The sequence below is a fragment of the Capra hircus genome, chromosome 3 (assembly GCF_001704415.2).
Source record: "Capra hircus breed San Clemente chromosome 3, ASM170441v1, whole genome shotgun sequence".
NCBI lineage: Eukaryota > Metazoa > Chordata > Mammalia > Artiodactyla > Bovidae > Capra > Capra hircus.
Window position 1 is genome coordinate 94,942,336 of NC_030810.1, and position 27,666 is coordinate 94,970,001.

General features: G+C 47.8%; 1 protein-coding gene across 1 annotated transcript; it reads left to right on the forward strand.

The window, feature by feature from the left end:
• On the forward strand, nucleotides 1,665-25,920 carry FAM46C (family with sequence similarity 46 member C). Its single transcript, XM_018045973.1, has 2 exons — nucleotides 1,665-1,756; nucleotides 20,408-25,920. The coding sequence occupies exon 2, from the start codon at nucleotides 20,434-20,436 to the stop codon at nucleotides 21,607-21,609; it is 1,176 nt and encodes a 391-aa protein (XP_017901462.1). The 5' UTR covers nucleotides 1,665-1,756; nucleotides 20,408-20,433; the 3' UTR covers nucleotides 21,610-25,920.

Here is a 27,666-nt window from a genome sequence, read left to right on the forward strand (position 1 = left end):
CAGGAATGGGAAAGAATGAACCATTGTTACATGCAACAACATAGATGAGTTTCACAGACACTGTTGAGTGAAAGAAGCTAGACACAAAAGTGCACATATTATGTAATTCACCCAAATCAAGTTCAAATATTGGTGACAGAGATCAGAGAGTGGTTACCTTTGTGGGCCACTGAATGGGAAGGGGCACGAGGAAGCTGGAGATGCTCTATATCTTGATCTAGGTGGCAGTTATTAGGAGGTACACATACGTAGAAATTCATTATCAGTACACATAAGCACTTAACCAAATTTATACCCTCAAAAACAAAAAGTAAAAGAAAAAAGAATTAGATCATCCATCCTGATTTCATGTACAATAATAGTCACTGTGGCTTCCCCTACAAGCATTCATACTGATATCCTATTTCCTTAGTGTTCCAGGGGACCTTCCACTCCCCAGGGAAGGCATATATTTGAGAGCTCTATCCTGGTAGACTGTGAGAACCACACTTGTATCAGGCAGGGACGGAAGGGGCAAGGTAGAGAAATACTGCGTGTAGAAGTAATCTTTTCCCCACAACCTAGCAGATTAGTACAAGCTCCAAAAATGTTTATTGATAAATAACAACAGCTACTACTTGATATAAATAACATTTACCAAACACTTTATATCAGGCACTGCACTGCTAGCTTTCCATTTTCTTATTTAATACTTATATAACCCTACAAAGCTGTTTCATTTTTAGTTCCACCGTACAGGTGAAGAAACGGAGATTTATGGAGGGTTGGTTAAGTTACTTGCCCAGGGCCTTACAGATAGTTAGGTGGTGAATGGAGAGTCAGTTAATCTGAATTTAGAATCTGGACTCGAAACCACTTGCTATGGAGCGCCTGGACGGCGTCCAAGCCCCGCCTGCATGTTGTATAACATACACGGCTGAGCCCTGTGACATTCCGAGTTGGACTGACGCTGTCGCAGTTGCCAGCCTTGGCGATGGATTCCTCCAGGGCCTGAGTCCCTCTAACTGCACACAGGTGATAACTGCGCCAGAGAACCAACTGTGCCGGTCCTTTCCCCAACGACCTCCAGGCAATTTGCGTGGGGAATCAGGAAGGCTCGCCCTGCTCAGCAATCAGAAGTTTTTTCCGACTTCAAAACACACGTCGGAGGTAGGTTTAGGGGTTTCACTCCCCATTCCTGGAGAGAGACCTAAAGCGAAAATCCACAGAGAAGCAAAAGGAAAACAGGCCCACGAGGGAGCGGAATATAGATGGGAAAAACGGGTGAGAAGTTATGATAGGAATGGAGGAAAAGACGGTAGCGAAAAGCAGAAAGAAAAGAGACCCATTAACACCAAAGTTATGGGGTTGTCGACGCAGCCCCTGTCTATTGCGCCTGCGCACTGCTACCTCCTTGGGCACCCCGGCCCCTTCCCGCCGCCGAAGATTTACTCGTCTCTCAGCAACCATTCACTCGAGGAGCCAATCAGAGGGCACCTTTTGCCCTGCCCTCGCCGTCAGCTCCCAGGCGGAAGGATCCTGTGGGCGCCGGCTCCGCCCCGCCCCGCCCCTTGCTCCCCCGGGAGGGCAGGCTAAGGGGCGGGGGTGGGGGCGGTGGCGGAGGGCGGGGGCGTGGTTAGGCCGTATAAGAACGGAGGGGGCGGCGGCAAGACGGCTCACTCAGTGCCGCTGCCCGGGGGCTGTAGTGACCGCGCCGCTCCTGCTGGGGGGCTGCCCACGCCAAGGACCTGCCTCTGTGGTCTCCGCCGCCGCCCAGGTGAGTCCACGGCCCCCTCCTCTAAAGGTGCGAGGATGCGCAGTCCCGGAGAGCCGCGCGCTCTGCCTTCGCGGGGGTCTACCCCGGCCCAGCAGAGCCCTAGTCTTCGCCGAGCCTGGTGGGGGCGCGGGGGCCGAAGGGGGAGGTGCGGACAGGTGCCGGGCCCCTACGCTCCCTTTCCCTCCCGCTCCCGCGACGTCACCCCCGCCCCCTAGACGGACCAACCCCGTGGGCCAGGCGAGACGCTCCGAGAGGGAGCTACAACTTTCCAGAGACTTCGGCTGGGGCTGGCAAACTTCAGCGAGTTCCTGCTGCGCGCGTCCCGCTGACTGCGCAGTGGCCGGGCGCGGGCCTGACGGCCGAAGAGTGTGTAATGGGGGCCTTCGGCTCCTTCCCCAGGTCCGACGGCGCCCGCGCCACCCCTGCCTCCCTTGCGGTCATTCGAGCTCGCCCTGGCGCTCCGGCGGGCATGCATACCACGGCCAGCCGGCCAAGAGCGAATTCAAATGCGGCGGTTTCGGAAGGCTCAGTTAGGGACGCAGCGGTCGGTGGCTGTATCTGGCCTGGGAGCCCGAGCCAGGTTTTGAAGGAGAGGGCGGAGATCCCTAACTTTTCCTGGGTTTTCACTAGACTGGGGACACCGAGAGCCGCAAAGCGATCCAAGCGAGTGACTGGTGCGCTGCTCCTCTCTCGGAAACTCCTCGGGAATACTGCGTCGGTGATCTGGTTCCTCCCCTTGTAGGAGTGAAACTTGCTTAGCCTGTCTACTGAAAGCCACTGCCGTCAGTGGACTCGGCTAGCGGAGCCGCGGGCGGCTTAGAGGCACGGTGCCCGGGAGGTGTCGCAGTCCAGATCGAGGCGGTGGGAGGGAGTCGGACGAGGGGGACGAACCTGAAGAGATACAGGTTGGTAACCTGCACACCTAGAGGCAGAACGCTTGCTGGAGAAAACAGAACGGAGCTACCTTGAAGGAAAGGGAAGATTTCCGGGGAAATGCCTGGCGAGTTTCTCTGGAGAATGCGAGATGACCCGGGCTCACTGGAACCGACTGTTAGGGCTGGACCCCGCGCGAAGGATCCACTCAGTTGCCTTGCCCCCCTACCCCCCCCCTTTTTTTTTTCTTTTTGGTCCGAAGGGTGGCTTCTGAAGGGTTGACTAAATCTTTGCCTTAAGTAGGGACCTGCTGTCATTTAAATGTCCATTTGTTTGTAATGGAGTTATAACATGCACACCGTGGAGTGTTGCAGGGCACTTATTATAGGAAGCCTTTATAAAGCCTGTGTAATCATTTGTATTGTGACAGTTGGTATTCAGGAGATTTGGTAGGTGGGTTGGGAACCTGAAGCTCCCCAGGAAGTAAAGTGAAGATTATTAAATCCTCCTGAAGTAGCCTCCTGGCCTGGCCCAGCTGCCTGCAGCGGGTGGTGATGGTGGGGGTGGGATGTGAGTGGCCATTGTTGGCTACACTAACCTTTCAACGTGAGTAACTTGGCAGGGAAGCCAGCTGGCAAGTGAGCCAGAGCCGTCAGGGTGGTAGGAGTGCTTACCAGGAATTGCGCCTTCTTAAATCCGTAGTGGTGTTATGGAGGGACTGAGTCCCGAACTGGAGACCCTGAGACCCTGCTATCCAAGGGGGTGGGGTGGACACTGGAAAACGCTGACTCTCTCCCTTTCAGGGAAGCTTGGAGGTGAGCCAGCAGGAGTTCTGCCCTTTGACATTCTTGTTTGTGAAGATAGAAAATTTAGTATCTCTGGAGTCAAGCTTTTACTTGAGATAACTTGAAGCTTGTGTCTTAAGGTATACCCACACCTTTAGAGTCCACTTATTCTCAAGTTTTTGAAAAGCAGATTTGGGTATATTATATATAATTGTTCAGGTAGCTGTGGATAACTTTAACATCAAGCAACAACAACAACAACAACTTTTTTTTCTGCCTCTAAATTGTTACCCAAACAACAGTCCCAAATTTCCCAAGTTACTGTATGTGCAGGGAATAAGCAGCAGCACTCTTTGAGTTTCTTCCACCATACCTACCTTGTATCCAGAGATTAAGCTGGGGCAATTGAAGGAAAGGATTAGCTGGCACTTGGCCTGTTTGTCAGAATGACGATGATTTACTCGAGCACCCAGCTCTGCCTGCTTAGCATCCTCAGCTCTCCTGAGAGTGCAAGTAGCCACCCGAATCACATCTTGAGTTGCAGCCGCTCGCCGGCCCCACCCCCACCCCCAGCAGGGCCCCACCCCCACCCCCAGCAGTGCCCCACTGAACCTGTGTCGCCTTGTTCAAGGCCAGGCCAGCTTGTACACATTAAGCACTGCCCATCAGAACAGAGAAGTCCTCACACTTAGGAGAGTCTGAGAAACTGCCCGGCAGTAAAGATAACTCCCTGTGGACTGTGCTGTCCTTGTTCTCCCAGTGCCAGAAACTTGGCACATTCGATACAAAATTAGAAAATGACATGATTTTTTCAGCTGCTCAATTATGTAGCACCCTTGTCTGCATTTCCTCTTTGATATGTTAGTGTATGGTGTCAGTCCCTAAAGAATGACAAGCCAAGAACAGTGAACGGATGTGGTAAACCCTTTCAGTGTTACCAAGAAAACATCTTGTAGATCCCCAGGACTAGTTTCATGAGTTAAGTGAAACCTGTGATGTTGTGTTTGGGTTTCGCAGACTCTGGGCTGCATCTTGTTGTTATGGGATGGGGGTGGGGCTTAAAGGGAAGCAACGCAGAATCTGAGGTGCTTCTTGGGATAAAACATTACTCCGGTTAGATAAGGTCCATTGCTTTTGTGTGTTGTCACTGAGGTAAACAAGGAAACATAGAAAAATGCTTTCTGCCATCTTGGTGTTTTGACTGTAACATGTTAAATAAATTGGCATAAGCAGTGTTGTAATGAAGCCAACACCTCTGTGTTTCAAGAAACGTTTCTGTGTTGAAAGCCATTTGGGTACAGCAGTAGTGCTGATCTGTGATGCTTCCAGAGCTTCTGGTCTCCAACTTTTTTATCCTTTCACTACATGATTAATGAGGAAGTCAGTTTTGGAGTTTAAATTGTTTAGAGGAATTCTAAATGAGGATGGCATCTTTGTATAGCCCACTTGTAAGGAAGCCTTATGAACTGTTTAGAATTCATAGGTTTTGTGCAGCTGGGCCCTGTAGCCTGTTCTAGAACTGTTTGCAGAACCTCTTGGAACAATAGGGGAAAACAAATGTGAAGAAATAATTGCTGACGTTAAGCAACTCTCCCTGTAGGATGTTTTTTAGTCTCGGAGCCTTTGGGAGTCTTGGTCACCCAACTGTATAAAGTGTTTATTTCTTGGATAACAGTGACTGAGTTCGTAAGTGGTTAAGTGCTTCCGAGGCAGGCGTTTGTGCCAGGTGCCAAGGAGGCCAAGGGAATGGTATGTGAAAAGGCCCTTGGAAATGCTCTGGATGCAAATGGAGCTGGGTCAGCCTCAGAATGTCCTCGGGGCACTCGGATTTTGCTGATTTGCTGCAGCCACTCGAATGTGAGCCCCAGGAAGGCAGGAGTCTGTGCTCATTGCTGAATGCCAGATGCCGGGCCTGTGCGCCTGTTAACTAGATCCACTGCCATTCCTCCCAGAGAGGGAGGCACCTTTCAGGGGATGGTGTCCTGGTGGGCCACGGTGCTGGAACACATTTTTGGATAGAAAGCTGCAGGCCCAAAACTGGGTGGCTTCGGGGCCTCTTTAAAAACAGAGGCTTCCAGGGTGTAGGTTTGGAGCCCATGGGCAGTGACGACTAATTGGCCGACAGCTGGAAGTCCTCAGGCCGAGCTCCAGAACCCACTCCCTTCAAGCTCTTCCCCTCTGCCCATCCACCCAGCACAGCCTCACAGTGCTCACTCAGCCTTTCTCTCTCCATGTTCACTCAGCTGCTTGATCTGCTGAGTCTTTCTCTTTTTGAACTTTTTGTTTCCCGCTGCCATTGCTGACCTGGTTTCGGTCTGCAGACAGCTGCTTCATGAGAGCGACAGCCCAGAGCCTCTCCCTGCCTCCGGCCAGCTCTCCACCCAGCACCTCCAGCACCTTCACAAGCTCATACGAACCACCCCTCCCTCTAGAAGACTGGCTCCTTCTGGAACCTGGACCTTTCCCACCTTCCATTCGTTCCTGACCCCCCTTCCTAACTGCCCTCCCTTACCTCATGGAACACACAAATATTTGAACAAGCTAATGCTCCTCCTCCTTCTCCATATTCTCTTTTGACCTAGTTCTGGACCCTTCTCAGAAGCGTCTGTCCTTACCCCACCTGGGCTTGCCCATACGCCATCCCCTCCTCATCAGTACTTCTTTACAGTTCTACCTTGTAGCTTATTTTCTGTTTTGTTTTTTTTTTTTCAAACCTGATCTTAACATTGGATGAGCACAGAAAATTCCACATCTGTCTCTATATTCACTTCCTGTAAATGCATTTTGAGAAGAAAATTATCCATGAACCTTGATCTAACTGCTCCCGCCATCTCATATTGGCATCGTAAGTGTTTCTCACCCTGCGTAGTCCTTACTAGAATGGGAGCAGGGGTGATCCTTGCCTGGAATGCTACCCCATTCCCCCAGACATACCCTGTTTGTCCCTGACCCATGCTCGTGATGGTTAAGGGTGTCAGGACCACTGCAGCCAACTGACTCTGCGTGGGCTTGGCCAGCCCTGGGAAGGGTGCTGATCCAGACACAGAGATGAAATGGGTGCTGACTGGGCACCTGCTGTGTGACCAGGTGCTAGCCTGTGGGTGTTGGATGAGGCGTGGGCACTTCTGCTGTCTCCCTTGCCCAGCCTCTTTGTTACCTTCATCCTCCTCCACCCCCCACCCCTCCCCCACCTCTGAAGCGGCCTTAGTTGTGAGGACACCTGGGTTCTGGGCCTGGAAGCACCAGTATCTCTTTAGATTTGACCTCTTTAGTTTCTTCATTGTAAGAAGGACAATAGAGAGATGAATCACGATTACATTCCTAGTGGTCACAGTAAACAGGTGAAAAAAATGCGTATTTAACCCATCATGTCAAATATTATCTTTTCATTGTGTAATCAATATAAAAATATGAATGGGTTACTTTACTTTTCCCCCTTGTACGCAGTGCTTGAAATCCAGTGTATATTTTATGTAGACAGCACATCTCAGTTTGGACTTGTCCCATCTCAGGTGCCCGACAGCTTGTGGTGCATTATCAGGTGGCACATATCCAGGCCATCTGCAAAAACTGTTTCATTCTCAAATCCTGATTCTCTGTGTGTAGGAGTCAGGAGTTAATAACAGGAGGCTTTAGAGAAGGAGTATGAGCTAGAATCTAAGCTCTGTGAAGGCAGATATCTTGGTCTCTTGCTTCCTCATGGATTGTAAGCTCCTAGAGCAGTGCTTGGAATGCTGTAGGCACTCTGCTATCCGAAAGAACGAAGGGAAGCTCAGTCATTGTGGCCTGTTTACTGGTGATCATTCGCTGTGTGTGTCAGACCTGACACTGAAATACAGGATGTTTGAATCCTAGTCCTGTGCTCATTCTCTTGTTTTTCTATAGTTTCCTAGAGAATAATCATAACATAGAATTTCAACTGGCTGGGGAGCTGCTGCTGCTGCTAAGTTGCTTCAGTCGTGCCCGACTCTGTGCAACCCCATAGACGGCAGCCCACCAGGCTCCCCTGTCCCTGGGATTCTCCAGGCAAGAACACTGGAGTGGGCTGGGGGGCAGGAATCCAAAATTTAATTAGTCAACAATTAAAACTTGAAAATGGGAGAAGAAATAGCTGTTATGTAAAAGGTGTCTGCAAGATGCCTGATAACAGCAACACATAATGCTGTTTGATGCTACTTGGTAAATGCTAATTTGATGACAAGCATCCCAGTGAGCCATATGCATGTTCGGGCTCACACAATGGGGGACACCAAAGACAAGAAATAGACATCACTCTGTGGTCTCATTCCTTCACTTTAATCCTATACCTTCACTCCCTCCCCGCCTCCCCATCCTCCTACCTAATAAATTTCTGTTCTTAGCAGTATCAGAGGGATATCAGAGGGACCACTGAGCCTGGTGATCCTCACTCTTGCTGCCGCCATGCTCAATACCTGGAGGTCAGATCCCTGCTATGTGAGTTAACTCTGCAGGGAAGGATCTGTGCAAAACTAAATCTGGCATGGAACTGTATATGTAATGAGCATCCTCATGGAAATGAAGGCAGCTCCTGCTAGGTATCAGTGAAGGGGGTTGTATATGTTCAGAGTCGGAGAAATGCTGTGCTGCATTTGAACAACTGAGAGTTGATTGTCCCTTTGCTGATAAGGCCCAAGTACGCTGCTTGTGATGAGATGGGGCTTTTAGCTGACTGAGTTGTCCTTTTAGACAACTGACAACTGTTCAAAGCTCTGAACCAGAAAGTTAGATGGTAAAGTAGCTTGTGGACATAACCCTTGATAAAACCTGGAAGCTCTCAGCCCTTAAACCCTATGGATTGTGTGTAAACTTGTTCATCTTTACTGTAAGGTCTCCTGGGAATCGTCCTATTTTCTCAGCCTAGTCAATGTCTGAAACTGTGGGACTGGCTCTGGGGATCTCTTTAAATGAGTTCAGACCAGCAACGTCTCTGCTTCAGAAAGAGGCATTTGGTAGGAGGGAGGGAGGTACCCAGTAGCAGCAAGGATTATTTCCAGTTCCAGTTGTGTATGTAGCTCTCAATCATGGTGACACCTTGGAAACATCAAGGCTTCTATGCCTCTCTCCCTTCCAAAGATACCTCTGCTCTGATCTTGTTAATATTTGCATCTGCCACGATTCAGGGTATTCCTTTGAGCACTTGAACTCCTGTGGCGCTCCTGCTATAGCATCTGGGCCAGTGTTTTGACTCTGTCTCCTGCTGTTTTGCTGCCACAGCATGACTTCTTCCAGCGTTATCTCTCCAGCCACACTTGCTTAAGCGTCCTATTTTGAAAGACAGGAGCGAGCTTTCTGTTTGGAGTCATCTTAGGGTGGGTGTCTGTGGGTGGGGCCCAGGCACTGATAGCTGGGAGAACTATATGTTGGCATCAGTGGGGAGGGGCGGCTTGTAGGTGCCTCTCTCTGGAAAAACCTGGGCAGAGCGAGGGGACACTTGCTTCTGTGCCTGCTCCGCTTCCACCTGGGACACTCTTTGCCTTTGGCTCGGGCAGCACTGCAGTCACTGTGGGAACTGAACCAAATTTTTTGACTCTAGTAGACATCAGAGCTAAATGGCCAGGAGGAGGCTGATAGCTCTGAGAAAAGAGATTGAGGCTTCTGGCTGAGTGTGCCAGAGCTGAATGAGAAAAGACCACCTGCTGAGTTGTTGTCTCACTGCCCTGAGAACTGGGCATGGCTTTGAGGCAAGGGGCGATTGTTTCTTCTGACTGAGGGGGAGTGTGTCTGCGGGTGGTTGAGTAAGCAACTGTAAACATTATTGTTGTAGTTCAGTTGTGTCCAACTCTTTGCGACCCCGTGGACTGCAGCATGCCAGGCTTCCCTGTCCTTTACCATCTTCCGCAGTTTGCTCAAACTCATGTCCATCGAGTCAGTGATGCCATCCAGCCATCTCGTCCTCTGTTTTCCCCTTTTCCTCCTGCCCTCATTCTTTCCCAGCATCAGGGTCTTTTCCAGTGAGTCGGCTCTTCACATCAGGTGGCCAAAGTATTGGAGCTTCAGCTTCAACATCATAACTTCAGCTGTAAACATAATTTCTTGGAAAAAATCAACAAAGAATGTATTTTCTTATTCTTTCAATAAACAGGGCATTATTGTATCTGGTTCTGTTGCTCTGGGCTGTCAACTAATGTAAACTCGTATTCCACGTACATAAACCACAGGTGTGCGTCTTGGTTATCTGTGACTTTGTAGTGTGTTTTGGGGTGGTGGGAGAGCTTCCAGAATGTGGCTGCCTTGCAGGTGCTGGGCTCACCCGGACCCCTGCCAAGGAGCTGGCAGACAGAAGGCTTCCTCAGTCTGCCCCCGGTCCTAGATAACTTCAGCCTTCACCACCCTAGGAATTCAAGGAGTGAAGGAGGATTTCATTGCAGAAGACTGAATCCCTGTTGACCCTGGTTTTTCTGCTTTCTGCCCACTTATCTGCTGCAGCATATATCAAGTCCATGGTCATTCCAAGCGCCTGACTCTTTCGAGGATAAAAGGTTGTCAGGGGTCAGACCACATGCTGGTGGGAAAAGAGGCAGGTGTGCAGCCCTAGGTTCACCGTGCAGGCGTTTGTCAGTCTATTCCAGGCTGTTTCTGTTTTCAGGTGTGTTCCAGCTCTCCTCCCTGCGTCAGCCCTTGGGGTCCTGGTCACTTGTTGCCAATTTGTCTACCTCCTCTCTGAAGCTCCAGTGGGGTTATCTGTTCTCGGATCCCATCAAATCGCCCTCTTGTCTGCAGGGAGAATCCTGTTCTGTTGCTTCATCAGCAGATTCACGGTCCTGATCTTCCAGCCACCAGAGTGACTCCCAAAGGCTGTTCCTTTATTCTGTGCACGGGGCATGCACCTTAGCTGCAGATCCAGACCTGGATCAGCTCATTCCTAAAAGCTCCCTCCTGCGCTATTACTGTTTTCTCTTAATGCTCAGCAAGCTGACTGCCCCAGCTCCTTCCATTCTTGGCTTCCTTCTCCCTTCCTGACTTGCTTTCTCTGAAATCACCACCACTCCTGACCTGGCCAGCATCCTGGCGCTTCCTCAGAAGGGAGGATCCCAGGCCTTCACCTCTCAGCCTTTGTTCCTTTACAGCACGCATTCTCATGACTATTTAGCATGTCTGTACTGAGTTACGTTCAATTCTTGTGGCTCCCACCAGGCTGGATACACCCTCACATCCGTGATGCTTTTGAGGGCGAGAGTTCTGTGCTGACAATTGTTAGATACTTTGGTCCTAAAGGCCTTGCTTTGCCAGTTGCTGTCTGGTGTTACTCCACCTAGGGGGCCTTAGCACTTCTGGCCAACTTCTTTCCCACCATCTTATAACAAAGCTTTATACCTTTCTTCTCTCTTTTCTTCTTATTGCCATCTTTTTCCTACAACTTCCTGAGCAACCAGCTTACCTTCAAAGCCGTGCTGCGACCCCAGCATGTACACCAAAGCTACCTGCCTCCCAGGAAGCCTCCTAAGTCCCATTTCTGTCTCTTCTGAGTGGTATGTCCTTGGACAGTTAACACTGTAGTCTCTCTGTTCCCTAGCTTCCGCACCTTTAAAAGTAAGGAAATAGTATCTCCCTTGCAGGACTGTTTGAGGAATCAAACAGGTCGACCCAGATGATGGGATCCGAGCACTGTTTCGCTGCCTGTTTGTTCTTCAGTCGCTCAGTTGTGTCTGACTGTTTGTGACCCCATGGGCTGCAGCTTGCCAGGCTTCCCTATCCTTCACTGTCTTGCAGAGTTTGTTTGAACTCATGTCTATTGAGTAGACGGTGCCATCTGTTTGGGACATTGTCAGATATTTGGTCTAGTGGCTCATAGGCCAGTATTCTTGCCTAGAGAATCCCAGGGATGGGGGAGCCCGGTGGGCTGCCGTCTACGGGGTCGCACAGAGTCGGACACGACTGAAGTGACTTAGCAGCAGCAGCAGCAGCAGCAGCAGCAGGGCACCTGCCTGTGGCCGTCACTATAGGAAGAGCCCCTGGAAGGCTCTGCACCTCTTAGTACTGGCCAGAGCATCTGAGCACATGGTAAAATTAACCCAGTGAGGAAAGGATGTGGTTGAGAATTACTTAAATGTTTCTGTTTTGAAACAGCTGATGTACAGGCACCCCCCTTGAGAGCTGGGTTCCTGCACCCTGGCAAGGGCTTCGGTTCACTGGTGCCTCTCTGAGGGGCACCTCTAAGCCACCGAATCCTGACTCACATCTTTTGCTCAGCTGGAGTCTGCACTCAACCTGGCAGTGAAGGCTGGTTGACTGAAGCTTTGCTGTCTTTAGGGTATATGGTGGTGATGGGAAGACAAGGTGTCACGGTTACATAGTTAGCAGAAGGCAGCTTTCTTGCTTACTTGGATAAGACCAATAAAATTTCTGTTTCAGAAAGGATCACTTTGGTAGCAGCAAGAACTGGTCATCCCAGTGTACATGTGGGTATGTAGCATGAGCTTACTGCCCTCTCCCCACCTGCCACTCACTACTGGCAGAACTTGACCCGGGTGGAATTTGCCACCAGTTCTGAGAGTCAGAACATTAGCTCCAGAGTTGAGGACCTGGCGTCAGTTCACTTAATCTTTCCTGATCCTTATTCTTTGTGTGGGCTTCCCTGGTGGCTCAGATGGTAAAGAATCTGCCTGCCTGCAATGCAGGAGACTGGGGTTGGATCCCTGTGTCAGGAAGATCCCCTGGAAGAGGAAATGACAGCCCACTCCTGTATTTTTGTCTGGAGAATTCCATGGACAGAGGAGCCTGGTGGGCTACAGTCCATGGGGTCCATGCAAAGAGTCAGACACAACTGAACGACTTTCACAGTTAGGTAGAGTGCTTGTAAGGATTAATGGGTTTGGACGTGGAGTGGCTTGTACTAAGTGCTCTTCTGTCTGCTTGTCCGCACACCTCTACTCCTTCATTTTATAGGAAAAAAGAAATAGGCCCAGAGCTATGGTTTCCATTCACTCAGCTAGATGAGGGAAGAGGTGGGATCTACTTTCACTTCTGTTTAAATTCGCTAGGATTTTATAAGCAAGGAGGTAGTTCCTTTTGACATCATGAGAAACGCTGGGCTGGAAGAAGCACAAGATGGAATCAAGATTGCCCGGAGAAATATCAGTAACCTCAGATATGCAGATGACACCACCCTTTGGCAGAAAGTGAAGAGGAACTAAAAAGCCTCTTGATGAAAGTGAAAGAGGAGAGTGAAAAAGTTGGCTTAAAGCTCAACATTCAAAAAAACGAAGATCATGGCATCTGGTCCCATCACTTCATGGCAAATAGATGGGGAAATAGTGGAAACAGTGTCAGACTTTATTTTTTTGGGCTCCAAAATCACTGCAGATGGTGACTGCAGCCATGAAATTAAAAGACACTTCCTCCTTGGAAGGAAAGTTATGACCAACCTAGACAGCATATTGAAAAGCAGAGACATTACTTTGTCAACAAAGGTCTGTCTAGTCAAGGCTATGGTTTTTCCAGTAGTCATGTATGGATGTGAGAGTTGGACTGTGATGAAAGCTGAGTGCTAAAGAATTGATGCTTTTGAACTGTGTTGGAGAAGATTCTTGAGAGTCCCTTGGACTTCAAGGAGATCCAACCAGTCCATTCTAGAGATCAGCCCTGGGATTTCCTTGGAAGGAATGATGCTAACGCTGAAACGCCAGTACTTTGGCCACCTCATGTGAAGAGTTGACTCATTGGAAAAGACTCTGATGCTGGGAGGGATTGGGGGCAGGAGGAGAAGGGGACGGCAGAGGATGAGATGGCTGGATGGCATCACTGACTCGATGGACGTGAGTCTGAGTGAACTCCGGGAGTTGGTGATGGACAGGGAGGCCTGGTGTGCTGCAGTTCATGGGGTGGCAAAGAGTTGGACACGACTGAGCGACCGAACTGACTGACTGACTGAGTTCCTTTTTGCTTAAAGTGCCCTCGGTTGTCCACGGAGGAGAAGAGTTCATGTGGAACGTGGCAGCCATGGATACATGGGTCCCCCCAGGTCCAGGAATCAGGGGTGGTGAGGGTCTTTGTTCCATCTGCACACACCTCCCTTGGACCCTGACACCAGGCTTAGTCCAGTGTCCACAGCCGGGTCTCTGACCCTGAGCTGGAAAGGGTCACTAGGAAGATCCAGACCGTTGAGGTAACACCCGGGTAACAGTACGAGGGCATGTTGTCGTCAAAGGAATGCTGACCTGTGTTCGAGTTTCTTTGTGTCCTGAGCCCACAGCAGGGTCTGGGCAGAGGCGCCGCTTAGTTGCCTTGTGGGCTGGATGGAGAGGCTGCCACAGCCGAGAGCACTCTGTTCCACGCTGCAGTTTTTCCATAGAACCTTCTGGGACTTCATGACAAATGTCGGGACCTAGATTTAAATATACACCATTCCGTAACTTCACGGATGTACCTCTCCACACGTGCCAGGACTCTGGGCACCTCTACACAGAGGAGTCAGTGCTGATTCGACACTGGCCCTTGACCCTAAGGCTTGAAAGCATTGCGAGTGCTCTTAGCACTTGCCTCCGACCTGTCCACCTGCCTGTCCTTTTGCTCGCCTGAAGTCCCTTCATGCTTTCATAGTCTCTGTCACTCCTGGGGTCTAGATAAACTAGGGAGCAGGACTGAAAGTGAAAGGGAAGTCGCTCAGTCGTGTCCGACTCTTGGCGACCCCGTGGACTGCAGCCCACCAGGCTCCTCCGTCCATTGGATTCTCCAGGCAAGAATACCTGAGTGGGTTGCCATTTCCTTCTCCAGGGGATGTTCTCGACCCAGGGATCGAATCTGGGTTTCCCGCATTGCAGACAAACGCTTTACCCTCTGAACCACCAGGACTGGAAATAGCCTTTTTTATCTTCTTTTCAATGAAGGCTCAGACTGGTTTTCAGATCCAACTGCCTTGAGTGTGCCAGACAGTGGGAAACAAAGATAAGTTAGACATCCTCTTGTCCTCAGGGAGCTTGGTCTCATCTTTGGGCTTTAGTTCATCTTTTCCTCTTACCTTGTGCTGCTATCTCTGCAAAGCTGTTTTCCACTCGTGTGTATTTTATCCTGCTGCTGCAGCCAGATGCTAAAAGAAAGGGGAATTTAAGGGTGCCTAAAATAGTTGTTCATCATGAGCCAAACTTTAGAAGATTAAGTAGCTTAAACTGAGCTGGCAACTGTTCATCCTCATTTGTGCCTGAAAAGGTGCCTAAAATTTCAAATCAATGAGAAATCATGGTTCCCACCTTTCCCAATTTCTGTTGAGCAAATTCAATGAACCTGCTCCTCGGGCAGTAAAAAGACAGTAAAGACAGTAAAAAAAACAGTAAGAAGTACTTTAGTTTGAATTTACCAGGCTTCAAATTATTTTGTGTTCTGTTTACTATTTTGTTAATTCTGCTAATTAGAATTTGCCTTTAACCAGGGCCTTTCATGAGTTGAGACTGTTTCAAGTAATTCTCTTATATGGGGATTATATCAGTGTTGATCTCAAATTCTGGTGTGTAATCTAAGCACTGGGGCCTATGACTTAGATTTATTCTAATAATCCCATATTTGTCTAACTTGTAAATGTACTTTGGTATTTGAAATTGTTTGGCTGGATGAGGGAAAACAAAGGGTTTATTTCTAATAGGCATCGTTAACTTATTTGGGACACTTCTCATAAGCTAAACCACAAATACAAACACAACCTAAATTTAAACTTTCAATAGCTTCAAGAGCTCCTCCAGATCTAAGTCATGGTAAATCGAGAGAATTAAAAACTGTACCATGGGGACTTTCCTACCGTTTCAGTAGTGAAGACTCTGCTTCACTGCAAGGGGCATGGATTCAATCCCTGGTGGGGGAACTGAGATCCTGCATAACAGGTAGCGTGGCCAAATAATTAAATAAATTAAAGCTCTTTTAAAAATGGTGTGTCTATTTTCAACAAACAGGGAAACCTCAGGCTTCACGACTGAATCTAAAGAGTAACTAAATGGATAAATGTGTATAGACCAAGGTTAGCAAAAAAACAATGAAACTGTACCATGGATTTAGCATATGTCCCACACTGTGCTTTTATATAGACTGGTTTTTTTCTGAGGATTGACTCCATTATTCCTATATGTGTCAGAAGTTGTTGACATGGAAGATGCCAACCATAGGCATCTTGGGTTCCTGAAAAAGTGTTTATTGCATTTATTAAGGTTCTTGCAACTGCAGCCAATAATCAGCAGCACCATGAGGACAGCTGTTGGTGGTGTTCACTCGGTCAGTTGTGTCCAGCTCTTTGCGACCCTGTAGACTGCAGCATGCCAGGCTTCCCTGTCCTTCACTCTCTCCTGGAGTTTGCTCAAATTCATGTCCACCGAGTCGGTGATGCTATCTAATGATCTCATCCTCTGTCGCCCTCTTCTCCTCTTGCTCTCAATCTTTCCCAGTGTCAGGGTCTTTTCCAATGAGTCGGCTCTTTGCACCAGGTGGCCAAAGTGTTGGAGCTTTAGCTTCAGCATTTAAGGTTGATTTTCTTTAAGAAATTGACTGGCTTGATCTCCTTGCAGTCCGAAAGATTCTCGAGTCTTCTCCAGCACCACAGTTTGAAAGCATCAATTCTTTAGCATTCAGCCTTCTTTATGGTCCAACTCTCACATATAGCTATAGACATACAGCTATGTATATAGACATAGCTATAGTACATCTGAAATGGGAAACAGTAATTCTTGTGAAACTACAGAAAACATTTTTGTATGCTAAATAGAATGACACTAAATGAGATGGCTTACCCATTGAAAGTTTTTTTTTTTTTGTAAAAGACCCGCAATGGATGTCTTCTTTTAGACAACACGTAAGTAGAAAAGTGCATAAAAGCCCTTCCAGATCAGAACTGTCCCTCCTCATCCTGCCCCTCTAGAGATCAGTTTTTAGGCTGAAAGTGGGGGAAGCTTCTAAGTGCATTTGATGTTGATAAATGGGCATGGGGGTGGTGGGATGGGCTTCAAGGAAAGGAATTAAAGAGAGCAAATAAGATAGCAGATTAGAAGTTTCATAGGGGAGAGATTTTGGAACATGGCTGATAAGATTTTAACTTTTTTCAATTAATATATTTGTAAGTTCCAAATTCAAAAGAAATAAAACAAGTTTTCTTTGTACCCTAGCCTGGAAGTGGTATTTGATGTAAGCTGAGCTTATGTATCCTTTCAGGGATTTTTGATTGTATAAGCATAGACTTGTGCCTTTACACACACAGTTTCAGACTTGCTTTTTTTTTTTTTTTTTAAATCTTGATAAGCATTTCATATTCATACAGATAGAGCTGCCACCATTCTTAGGGACAACTGCATGCATTGTATCCTGTTGTATAGATGCATCAAGTCATTTAACCTTCTTTACTGATGAGCATTTGTAGCTTTATAAATAATACTTCAATGAATATCCTTGTGCATACTTGCAAGTGTACTCATAGAATAAAATCCAGGGTAGACTTCCCAGAAGTAGAACTGCTATGCCGAAGAATAGGTCCACTTAAAACTGAGAGTCCCACATTGTTCCCTCACAACCCATGGGCAGTGTACCAAAAGTGTCTGCTTATTGGTCTTTGCTAGTCTGATAGATAAAACTGATACATGAAGTCTAAATTTGCCCATCCCTTAAGGTAAGGTTGAATATGTTATAGATGTCTGAGCCACTGTTATATCCTCTGCCCTTTCTTTTATCTTGGGGTTCTAGTATTTCTGATGCATGAGAGCTACTTATTTGTTAAGGAAGTGAGTACTTTGTCTAATATTATGAGTATTTTCCTACTTTTGTCTTCTCACTTCTTTATAGTGTTTTTACCGTATAGATATTTTAATTTTTATATAGGCAAATGCATCAATTTTTGTGACTGCTGTGTGATTTAGAAAGGAATACCTATTCTGTGTAAATTAACAAATTTCATGTTTTTTCTAGTACTCTTAGAGCTTCATCTTTTTACACTAGAAGATGAAATCTTTGATTCATCTTCTGGATCTTAGATTGACACAAGCTAAGAGCCATCTTATTTTTAAAATCCAAATAACTATCCAGATGTCTCAATTTTCCCTTTTCTATTTTGAATGCCTTCTTTATTTTACGGTAAATCCCCTATGTACTAGATTTCCCTTCTGACTTTTAAATTTGTCCATCTTTTTGTGTCAGTACTATGCTGTTTCAATTTTTGTGGCTTCATAATATCTCCTACCAGGCTAGTAGACCTCTTTCCATTTTTTCATAACTTTTTTGACTGTTCCTGCCCCTCCTCCCATTAGAACCTTACAAATTTTCAGTCTAAAATAGATTCTAACTTTGAATCTATGGCAAGTTCAGAGATTTAAAAACATATGAAAATTTTCATGCATATGTACTCACCCACCTTCCCACCGCCCCTCCCCCCACCAAGAACAAGTGATAGCTTTCCTCATATTCTCCCAGGTCTAAGATGTCCTATTTCTAATGTTAAGAGTCACTGTTCTAGAGGTGGGAACAGTCCTGACTTTAACTCTAGATGACTTTTTTTTTTTTTTTAAACAAGTCCTTAAAAGTGAGGACAAAAGTGATTCCTTACAGCATTTTTGAGTTTCTTCCTGGAGATTTTCTTAAAATTAATTGTTCCTCCTTTTCCAAGTACTGATTGAATCGCAGCTCCTGTGTTGCTGTGTCTTCTTAAACACCAACCTTGGAAACACACTAAGATCTAATACACAGTGTAAAGCAAGTTGTATTTTTATAGGTATGTCAGCGTACCTGGCAGAAATCTGTTACCAAATCATAATTTAGCAGGGTGTCAAAGCAGAGTTGGAGCCCTGCTTTTCTCTAATCATTCGGACTTAATTGTGCGGTGTCCTGCACAGTTGGCACAAGTGTACTTCATGCTCTGCCCGTCATCATTAAAGGGGCCACAAAGAGCCAAGTGTATATAAGCACATTACAGAGAGATCTCTACTGTCCCGAATTTGACTTGACGCCAAAGGCCAGCCACAGTAAACGTCAAGTATTTCGTCACAAATTTCGGTTGGCATTGAGAGGATAATCTAGATAGCCTAGGGCTTTCTAACGCTGTCCAAACAGGTTTGCAGGGAAAGTTTCGTCTTCCCCTGGGCAAGTATGCGTCAGCAACAAGCAGCAGGGCACCCATCCCCCACCGGTCTTCCCGGAGTCTGCTTTGATCACATGATCATCCACCTTCCCATTGCCAGCCAGCAAATTCAGTTCCCTGACCTCCCTGCTAAAGGGAGCCTGTGATCTGACTTGAGGAGAGAGGCGCATGATGGCCAGATTGGACAAGTCACCAGGTTCTCAGCTGCCTGCTGCCTTCTAACGCAGCGGAGCGCTCTTGTGGCCTTTCTGCTGGCTTGTATCCCTGCCCCATAAGGAGCTTTTCTGTGACCTTCCTGTTTGCCCCAGTCAACTGGCACTTCTTTCTTCTGCCTTCATATTGCATTTTCTTTCTCATACTGAGATGTCACGTTCTCATTCTCCTTGCTGGCCAGCTCCTGGAAAGCTGTTTGTCTTGGTGTGTCCATTAGTGCCCCCAACACAGACCGACAGCCATCCCATCAATCTGAGCTCTGTAGATAAGGCAAGGGCCCAAGCCACCACCAGCACAGGACCGAAAACCCAAGTTGGAAGCCCAGGACTACGCATGCTGGGTGTGCTTGCAAAGGCAGCAGCTTCCAGTCAGTGAAGCTGCAGGTCCTTGGATGGCTTTTGTGTGTCTAGCAAGTCAGAAAAGCGAAGCAGGGGGCAAACCTCTGTTTGCTGCGAAGTCTGAGGACAGCACCTCAGTCTCTTCCATCCATCTAGCTAATGCGTGACCCATGTGGAGCCACGGTACCTGGACTTTCTAATGTATCTGGTTTTGTCCTTCCACATCAGAATTTCCAGGGATCTGTTGTTCTGTTTTCTGAACAGTATAACTTAGTTGAACGTTGCCGGGGTAACTCTGTGGCTAGCAGGCGATGTTGGAGAAGCATGCTTTTCTCCTAGTCCATACGTGCTCTGTCGTGTCCAACTCTGCAGCCCCGTGGACTGAAGCTTGCCAGGCTCTTCTGTCCATGCGATTGCCTAGGCAAGAATCCTGGAGTGTGTTGCCATTTCTTTCTCCAGGGCATCTTCCCCACCCAGGGATTGAACCTGCATCTCCTGTGGCTCCTGCATTGGCGGGTGGATGGATTCTTTACCACTGAGGCACCTGGGAAAACTTTTTCTCCTAATATTGAGTGCTAACTTTGTTTTCCTTGGGTAGGTTGAAGGGATTCTTTTTCAAAATAGAGTTGAAAAATCACACTTCCCTGAGGAGGTTTTCCACATCCCGGGTGGGGCCTCCTTGCTGGGTCAGCAGTTCCAGTACTTAGCTGACCTAACCCTTTGTTACTCAGGAATTTTGTCATTCATAAATTCCTTGACCCAACCCTGGATGACAGGAGTGTTTGTTACAGGGCTGACGGGTCCTGAAAGTGAAGAAGGTACCAACATACTTGGTTCTAGCAGGACTAAGCCTGAAGTTGAGAAGCCATCTATTCATGGAAGGAAGAAATCTCCTTTTGTGGGTCCTGGGTTCTGTGTTGGCATTGTGGCCTGGGTGTCAGCCAGCCCAGGATGTAGATAGGGAGCCAAAAGCAGGAGAGGCGAAATTAGCAAAACCTATAGACCCTCTGTTGAATAATGCTGTGTTTTGGTTACTTGGTTTAGTAAGTTTGTCTGCTTGCCCTCACACACAAATTCTACCCCCACCCTACCTTCGTGAAGACAGAACGGGCAAAACAAACACACCGCGTGGAGAACAAAATGCTCAAGTTGTCGGATTGGTACAGGGTAAGCTGATGTGTATTTTGACCTCACTCCACGCGGGCACCGTTCTAGACGTGTTTAACTCATTTAATCCTCACCCCAGCACCCGGCAGTAGGTACACTTTACCACTTGGCAGTAAGGAAGATGTTCAGAGAGAAACCAGCCTAATTTCTGAGTCCACGGAGCTGCTTTGCCACAGAGAAGTGAACCCTAACTCTTGTTTCTCCCCCTCCCTTTCAGTTTCCCTGGCAACAACATCCCCCAAGATGGCAGAGGAGAGCAGCAGTACCAGGGACTGCGTGTCCTTCAGCGTGCTCACCTGGGACCAGGTGAGCCGTCTGCACGAGGTCCTGACTGAGGTGGTGCCCATCCATGGCCGAGGCAACTTCCCCACCTTGGAGATCACACTCAAGGACATCGTGCAGACTGTCCGTGGCCAGCTGGAGGAGGCAGGCATCAAAGTGCAGGATGTCCGGCTGAATGGCTCTGCGGCTGGCCATGTCCTGGTCAAAGACAATGGGTTGGGTTGCAAAGACCTGGACCTCATCTTTCACGTGGCTCTTCCCACAGAGGCCGAGTTTCAGCTGGTCAGGGATGTGGTGCTGTGCTCTCTCCTGAACTTCCTGCCGGAGGGTGTGAACAAGCTCAAGATCAGCCCCACGACCCTGAAGGAGGCCTACGTCCAGAAGCTGGTGAAGGTGTGCACAGACGCTGACCGCTGGAGCCTCATCTCCCTCTCCAACAAGAACGGGCGCAACGTGGAGCTCAAGTTCGTTGACTCCATCCGGCGCCAGTTCGAGTTCAGCGTGGACTCGTTCCAGATCATTCTGGACTCCCTGCTTTTCTTCTACGACTGCTCCGGCCATCCCTTGTCCGAGCACCTGCACCCCACGGTCATCGGGGAGAGCGTGTATGGGGACTTCGAGGAAGCCCTGGACCACCTGCAGAACAGACTCATCGCCACCAAGAACCCCGAGGAGATCCGGGGCGGGGGGCTGCTCAAGTACAGCAACCTCCTGGTGCGGGACTTCCGGCCCACCGACCAGGATGAGATCAAGACCCTGGAGCGCTACATGTGCTCCCGGTTCTTCATCGACTTCCCGGACATCCTCGAGCAGCAGAGGAAGCTGGAGACCTACCTGCAGAACCACTTCGCCGAGGAGGAGAGGAGCAAGTACGACTACCTCATGACCCTGCGCAGGGTGGTCAACGAGAGCACCGTATGCCTCATGGGCCATGAGCGCAGGCAGACCTTGAACCTCATCTCCCTGCTGGCCCTGCGCGTGCTGGCTGAGCAGAACATCATCCCCAACGCCAGCACCGTCACGTGCTACTACCAGCCTGCTCCCTACGTCAGCGACGGCAACTTCAGCAACTACTATGCGGCCCACCCCCCGCTCACCTACAGCCAGCCCTACCCCACCTGGCTGCCCTGTAACTAACCTTGAGACCTGAGGGTTTCCAAAAGGGGAATCCCCACCCCCACCCCGGGTAGGGCAAGGCTCTCAGGTAGGGGAGCCTCCTTCTAGATGTAGGTGTTTGGCTTTTAAAGCAGAACTCAGCTCTGATTCGGCTTTTTTTTTTTTTTTTCTTTGTGTGCCCATTGGAATGGGTCTCCAGTGTATCATGAGCCAAGGGACCTGCTATTCCAGTGCCACTTTGGAAAATGCTATAGGAAGTATGACCTCTCCACATCTCTCCCAAACAGACACTAACACGCCACGTCCTGAACGTCTGAGCTCCGGGCAGTTGTTGAGATTGGGAAGCACGTGGGCAGTGCGGGAAGAGCCTCGGGGAGGCGATGTCAGCCCTCGCTTGGAATTCTCAGCACTTAACGTGAAAGTCGTGGGGATGGTCTTATTTTCTTGTATCTGTTTTAGTCAGGCAGAAAAAATGATAAACACGAGGGTGCTCTTGTGGCTTAATGTTTTGTTCAAGGGGCTGAATTGCTTATGTTTATTCTCTGTCAGCGGAGCTGAGGATTTGTCTCCTCAATAAACCAAAGCCGATAGCTAGAGAATTTATGATCTGGTTGGATATGGTTTATGGTTTAGATGCTGTGCTATCTCAAGGAATTGTGAGGTATTGCTGAGAGAGAAGAAAAAAAAAAACCTTTTCTTGAAATGTAACTTGAAAAACAAAATAAAATGTGCAACCTAATGTTAAGTGGAATTGTGGGGGGGGGGATGATTGTAAATAGGAAACGTGAATGTTCAATCTTTCTTTTCTTAAGTAAGGAATTCTTGTTGAATGACGCTTCCCCCTGCTTATCAGCTCTTCGCTTTTGTTTTGCTCTTCCCAAGACGAAGGACGGTGCCGAGTCTAGAGTCACTGCAGTAACTGACACGAGGGGCTTCCCATGTTTTAATTGGAAACCCATTCTGGTCACATTCCAAGTACGACTGGCTGTTTTTTCTGGAGTACTTTGGCTGATTTTTGTTTTTGTTTTCTTTTCAAAAAATAGTGGTTTCCTTGTCCAGGCTTTTTGGGACAGCAGGTGAATTGCAGGCACGTCAGTAGATCGAGTGACCTGTGGAATGGTCCGCGCACGTGGACTGTGCTGCTCACACAAGCACCAGGTGCTCAGAGCTTGGTTTAGAATTGCTTTAGATTTGCACCTGCTGTCCCTGTGCTGCATGGGAGGTGGACGCTCCTTCCGTTGGCGGGGCCTCGTGTGCATGCGAGCCCCCAAGGCACCTCAAGAGGATTATTTCTTGTGTATTTGGGAAGAATTGAGAGAATGAAAAAGAATCTTCCTTATGCTGGTAGATTGACTGTACTTGTTTATACTCGCACTTTAGAAGGAAAACAGTGTTATTCTCTAGTCTGAAGCAAGCTTAGTAAATGGGAGCTTTCTAGGCTACTGCTGCTTTCCCAGTAGGTTTAGATAAGGGACTTTGTGTTTTGAAACATTTTGTGGGATCTCTTAGAAAGCATCACTTTAGGGTATCAAGGGCAGAGAAACGCCATATTGCCAGCCAGCTTGGTTTCTTAAGTGATTTAATCAAATCCATACTCCTGATTTTGATGTTTTCCTGTGGCCATAAAAACCCCAAGCCCTGAGTGATTGTTTTCTCCTTTCTTGAAGCAATGAAGTTACCGTAATGTTCAGTAGAAAAGGAGTGGTTTACCTTTTTCTAAAGATTATATTTTCAGGGTTTTTTTTTGTTGTTGTTCTTGTTGTTGTTCTGGAATGTAATGTCTTGGTCCTCTGGAAAGCAGATCAAGTGTGACTGAAACCCAGGGCTTAGTTGGTATCCCTGTTGTGGACAAGGCAAATAGAAGCCGCTTCTTAGTGTAACTAGCTCCTGTAACCTGTGAGCTGATAACAGTTGAATCTGCTGGCTTTGAGTCAAGACTGGTTCTGCATGCAGGGGGCCCTGGGGTGCTTCAGTGTTAAAAAGGGCAATGAAGAGTGAACCCCAGCTTTAGAAACTATGTGATCATCCACAACCTTAAAAGGCTGCCATTGTGGTCAGATGGCAACATGTTTACACAAAGATAACAGATCTGTTTAACCAAAGCTTCGCAATATGATGGAGCCGCCAACATAACCACTTGCTCACAGAAGTCAGTATTGCTTCTCCTGGAAGGCTCATGGATCAGGGTAACCGGGTCCAGATGAAGATGGGGTCAGAACTGCATCAAGTAATTAAATTTCCAGTTTGTCCTTGGAGTTCTTTCTACTTCCTTTTTTTTTTTTTTTCCTGTCTGGTACTAGTCCTTTAAGGATGAAGGAAGGCACAGAAATTGCTAGAAATCTCAAGCCCCTGAGTTCTTTACCACCACTGCACGACGGCCCTTCACCTGAAGTTCTTAGTCAGCCCAGCCGTTTTGAAGTTGGAGGGTAGATCTGTGTTCTAGAACCACCAGGGTAAAAAGTGCACTCACTGAAGCTGCACTTTTAAACATCTCCTGGGCTAGCGGCGTCTCTACCTGCTCTAGGAGCCTCTGGCCTGCCTCAGAATAAACCAGGTAACCTTGAATTTCAGGTGTCTGGAAATTCTAGCTGGAACCTGCCTTTCATGCTGCTCATACAAGCACCAGGTACTCAGAACCTGTACTGAGTCCAGTGGTTCCTCTTCTTTGTGTATTGAGTAATATGAAACTTGGCAGAGGCCAAGGGCACCACAGTTCAAGTGCAAGTTCTAATATAAATGCAGGCAGCCTCACTTTTGCTTCAGGGCTCCAAGCAGTTTTCTGATGCTTTCTGCAGGCATGCGGCTTGTTAGCCCAGCCTGCTTCTTGGAGTTAGATTGAGCAGCCGCAGGATTAAAGCAGTACTTTTCCCCCCTTGTGTTGGCAGAAGAGGACACATCAGATTCCTGGCCTTGAGCTTCATCTCACCTTTAAATCTTTCCTTGGCAGTGAGACGCTATTCCTCACTCCATAATTTCAGCTCTGAAACCAAACTACATCACTGACACCTTCAGATCAGGGTTCCTGCTGACTGCATGTGGGAGGTGGCATGGTTCACAGCTGGGGGCACCTGGTGGATGGAGAGGTGGGTAGGAAAGATGCTAGGTTCCTAATATGTGGTAACATGTGGTTTGGCATTCAAGGTTTGTTTTTGTTTTTTTCCCCTAGTTTGACTTTTTTTACCCCCTGGGGATTAGAGTCGCAGGAGAGCTGTGTGTGAGCCTGTGTTTTGTGGCGATGCGTTAGTAATCAAGTTGCTAGAACCCCAGACCTTCTTGTCTTTCACCCTCTCTGCCAGCACTAGCCCATTACCTTCACAGTAGATCACAACTAGTACTGCTTTGCGAACTTTGGGAAATAGTGCCCCTCAAAAGCGACTTCCTAACTTTAGGAACACCTCCTTTTTAGTTACTTTCTGGTCCCGGTGCCTTGTTTTAGGATGCAGCTGGATTCTAAGCTCAAACTTCCCCTTGCAGAGAACAAAGAGAGTTATGTAGTTGTGAGCAGAGACCGTGATGCTCCCCAGGGAAGTTGCTTCCTGGGTATCTGACTGGGGGTCCACACTGGGGAAGAACCCTTGGGGTGGACTCTCTGAGGTGAAAGAGCTTCCAGTTGCCAAGGTTGGATTTGAATTTTTCATCTGGCAGAGACCAGAATGTCACAGCTGACTTTGGAACATACTCTGGTTCGGCCAGTTCCATTCAGAGCACCGAGGGAGGGGTGTATAGCAGGGGATATATTTTAAAATATCAGGCAACCTTTCAGGATTATTTGTGGAGGCTTCCAAGGTGAGGATCAGGAAAGAAAATGCTTTTTGTGTGAGGTCAAGTTCTAAATCTTGTTTACTATCACTTAAAAAATAGTTTTAAGTGGAAGCAAAAGGAAATGCTTAGAGTTTTGCCTGGGCTAGTGGGAGTTGGTGCAAACCGTCAAGTATGTTTGCATGTGAAGGTGAGAAAACCATCCACTAAAGAGGAAGTCGTTAAATAATATGGATCTCTGGGTGTTTCAAAACTCAAGCCATCTGGGATTTTTTTTTTTTTTTAGTGAATTAAAAAAAAATTGCTGTTTTAGGAAAATTAAGTCTTTATCCATTAATTTCCAAATTACTATGGATGAAAAGATACAAATTAGACTAAATTGGGTTTTTTTGTTCTATACTTGCATAGCCTTTCCAATATTAATTTCCTAGGCTGTGTGAGGTTTCCTCTTTGGTGTAATGGCCGCTGACCTTCTTATGGGATGCAGGTGAAATCACTTGTCAACGCAAAATGTGTTAGAACTTGGTGAAATAAAGCTTTGAGTTTGAGAAATAAAGATTTATTTAAAAAGACCATGTCGGCTCTGCTCATTTCTTTGTGTCTCCTGGATGGTGAACTTATTTTAGGTTTCAGGAAGTATGTAGCATGGTGGTGAGTGTTTATCAACGTGATCAGCCTTGGATACTTGTCTGAAAGATGATGCTTTCTCTAGGGGAAGGGATGTGTGGTTACGTTTGGGGGCTGTAGCTTCTTCAATATTTGGACTTCAACTAAGCTTTGTTATCGATCACAGCATCTCTGTTAACGGCTACATTAGATGGTGAAATCCACCTTCAGTGGCATCTTGTTTGATTCAGTGCTAAAGGCTCGGTTCTCTGGAGTTTGACTTTGGCCCCAGACCTGTTTCATGCAGTAAGAACCAAATCAACCTCAACTGGACCAGCTACCAGTGCTCTCATGGTCTCTTCACATTCGAAAAGAAGTGCGGAAGTGATGAGGTGATAGCATGAGTGGTTGTCTTGTCTTTGTGTAAAATCCTTCATCCCCTTCTCTTCAACATGCCTCTTGCTGCTCCTTCTTAAACCTTCCAGTCTGAGGGTGAGAATTCTCTGGAGTCCATTATGTGGGATCCTTCCAGATCACTGCTTTGGCGTGTTTATCTAATGAGCCTTTCTCAGAAGCCCTGACTCCCAGCTGCACCGTCTCTGTTGCCTCCTCACCCTGCGCTTCATCCCGGCGCTGTCAACACCAAATCAGTGGCGTCTTTAGCCTCAGGTAGACTACCTCCATTCTCGCTACCAGCGCACCCTGGCTGGACTTAGTCTGGGCCTTGAACTGCTCATGAAGCTTAGAGTGACTTTCTCTCTGCTCCCTCCATGGCCACAGGCATCAGGATCCGTCAAAGAGCCATTTTACGCTCTTCTGTTTGCTTGCCAGCCAGCACCAGGATCCTTTTCCTCCTCGTTTGCACTGAGTGTCCTTCTGAAATGTTTGGCGCTGCCTCCACCTCTCGCCGTTTATTTCATGAGTCAGGTCATTGGTCTGCCCTCCATTTTTCTTGACTCATCCGAGGGCTGTTTCTAAAACAGACTTGCCTTTGCTCCTCCCAGACATTAAAACCTGCTTAAGGTTCTGCTGTGCCAGGGTGGGCGAGTCCCTCAGCTTGTATACAAGCCAGCTTCAGCCTTGTATCAGTACCTTCTCCGCTGAGCAGGCCTTCCTCTGGTCCCAGGGCCCCTGAGGTCAGCTGAGCTGTCGCACCGTCCTGGCTTGCCAGGCCACCTTCCCCCGCTTCTGTTTCTACTTGCTTACTTACTGGGTTACATTAGTTCTTCACCTGATTTGTGAACACCTGTTTGTTTCGTTTCCCCCGGCCTGCCTCCCACACAACTGGCAGAGATTGAACTTGTGCAAATGTTGAACTTGGCTTTTTTTTTTTTTTTTTGCCCCTAGAGGAGTTGAGCTTGGGCCACTAGCAACCAGGAGGCTCAATCCTGGATACTAACATGGATGTGTTATCATGCCTCATTCTCATGCCAGGAGACATTTGAGTCCAGCCATCGTCCAGACCAATATTTACACACACAGCAACTGATGTGGACAGTGGTGCTGCTCAGTTCTCTGGAATGAGTAGTTATCTCCCGAGTGCTGTAACACTGTTGACCACAAGCTCTCGACCTCCTAAACAAGGTCAATACTTAACTGGCTGCAAACTTCACACTCAGCTATTTTCTTCTTAACTCCCCACCCACCTAATACCCCACAGACTTTTTCCCCTGTGGTGTTTTAGTAGGACTCCTGATCACCTCTGAAGGCAGT

Bases quoted from the DNA above. Each gene is read 5' to 3' on its own strand.
- FAM46C (XM_018045973.1), top strand. From the start codon at position 20,434: ATGGCAGAGGAGAGCAGCAGTACCAGGGACTGCGTGTCCTTCAGCGTG.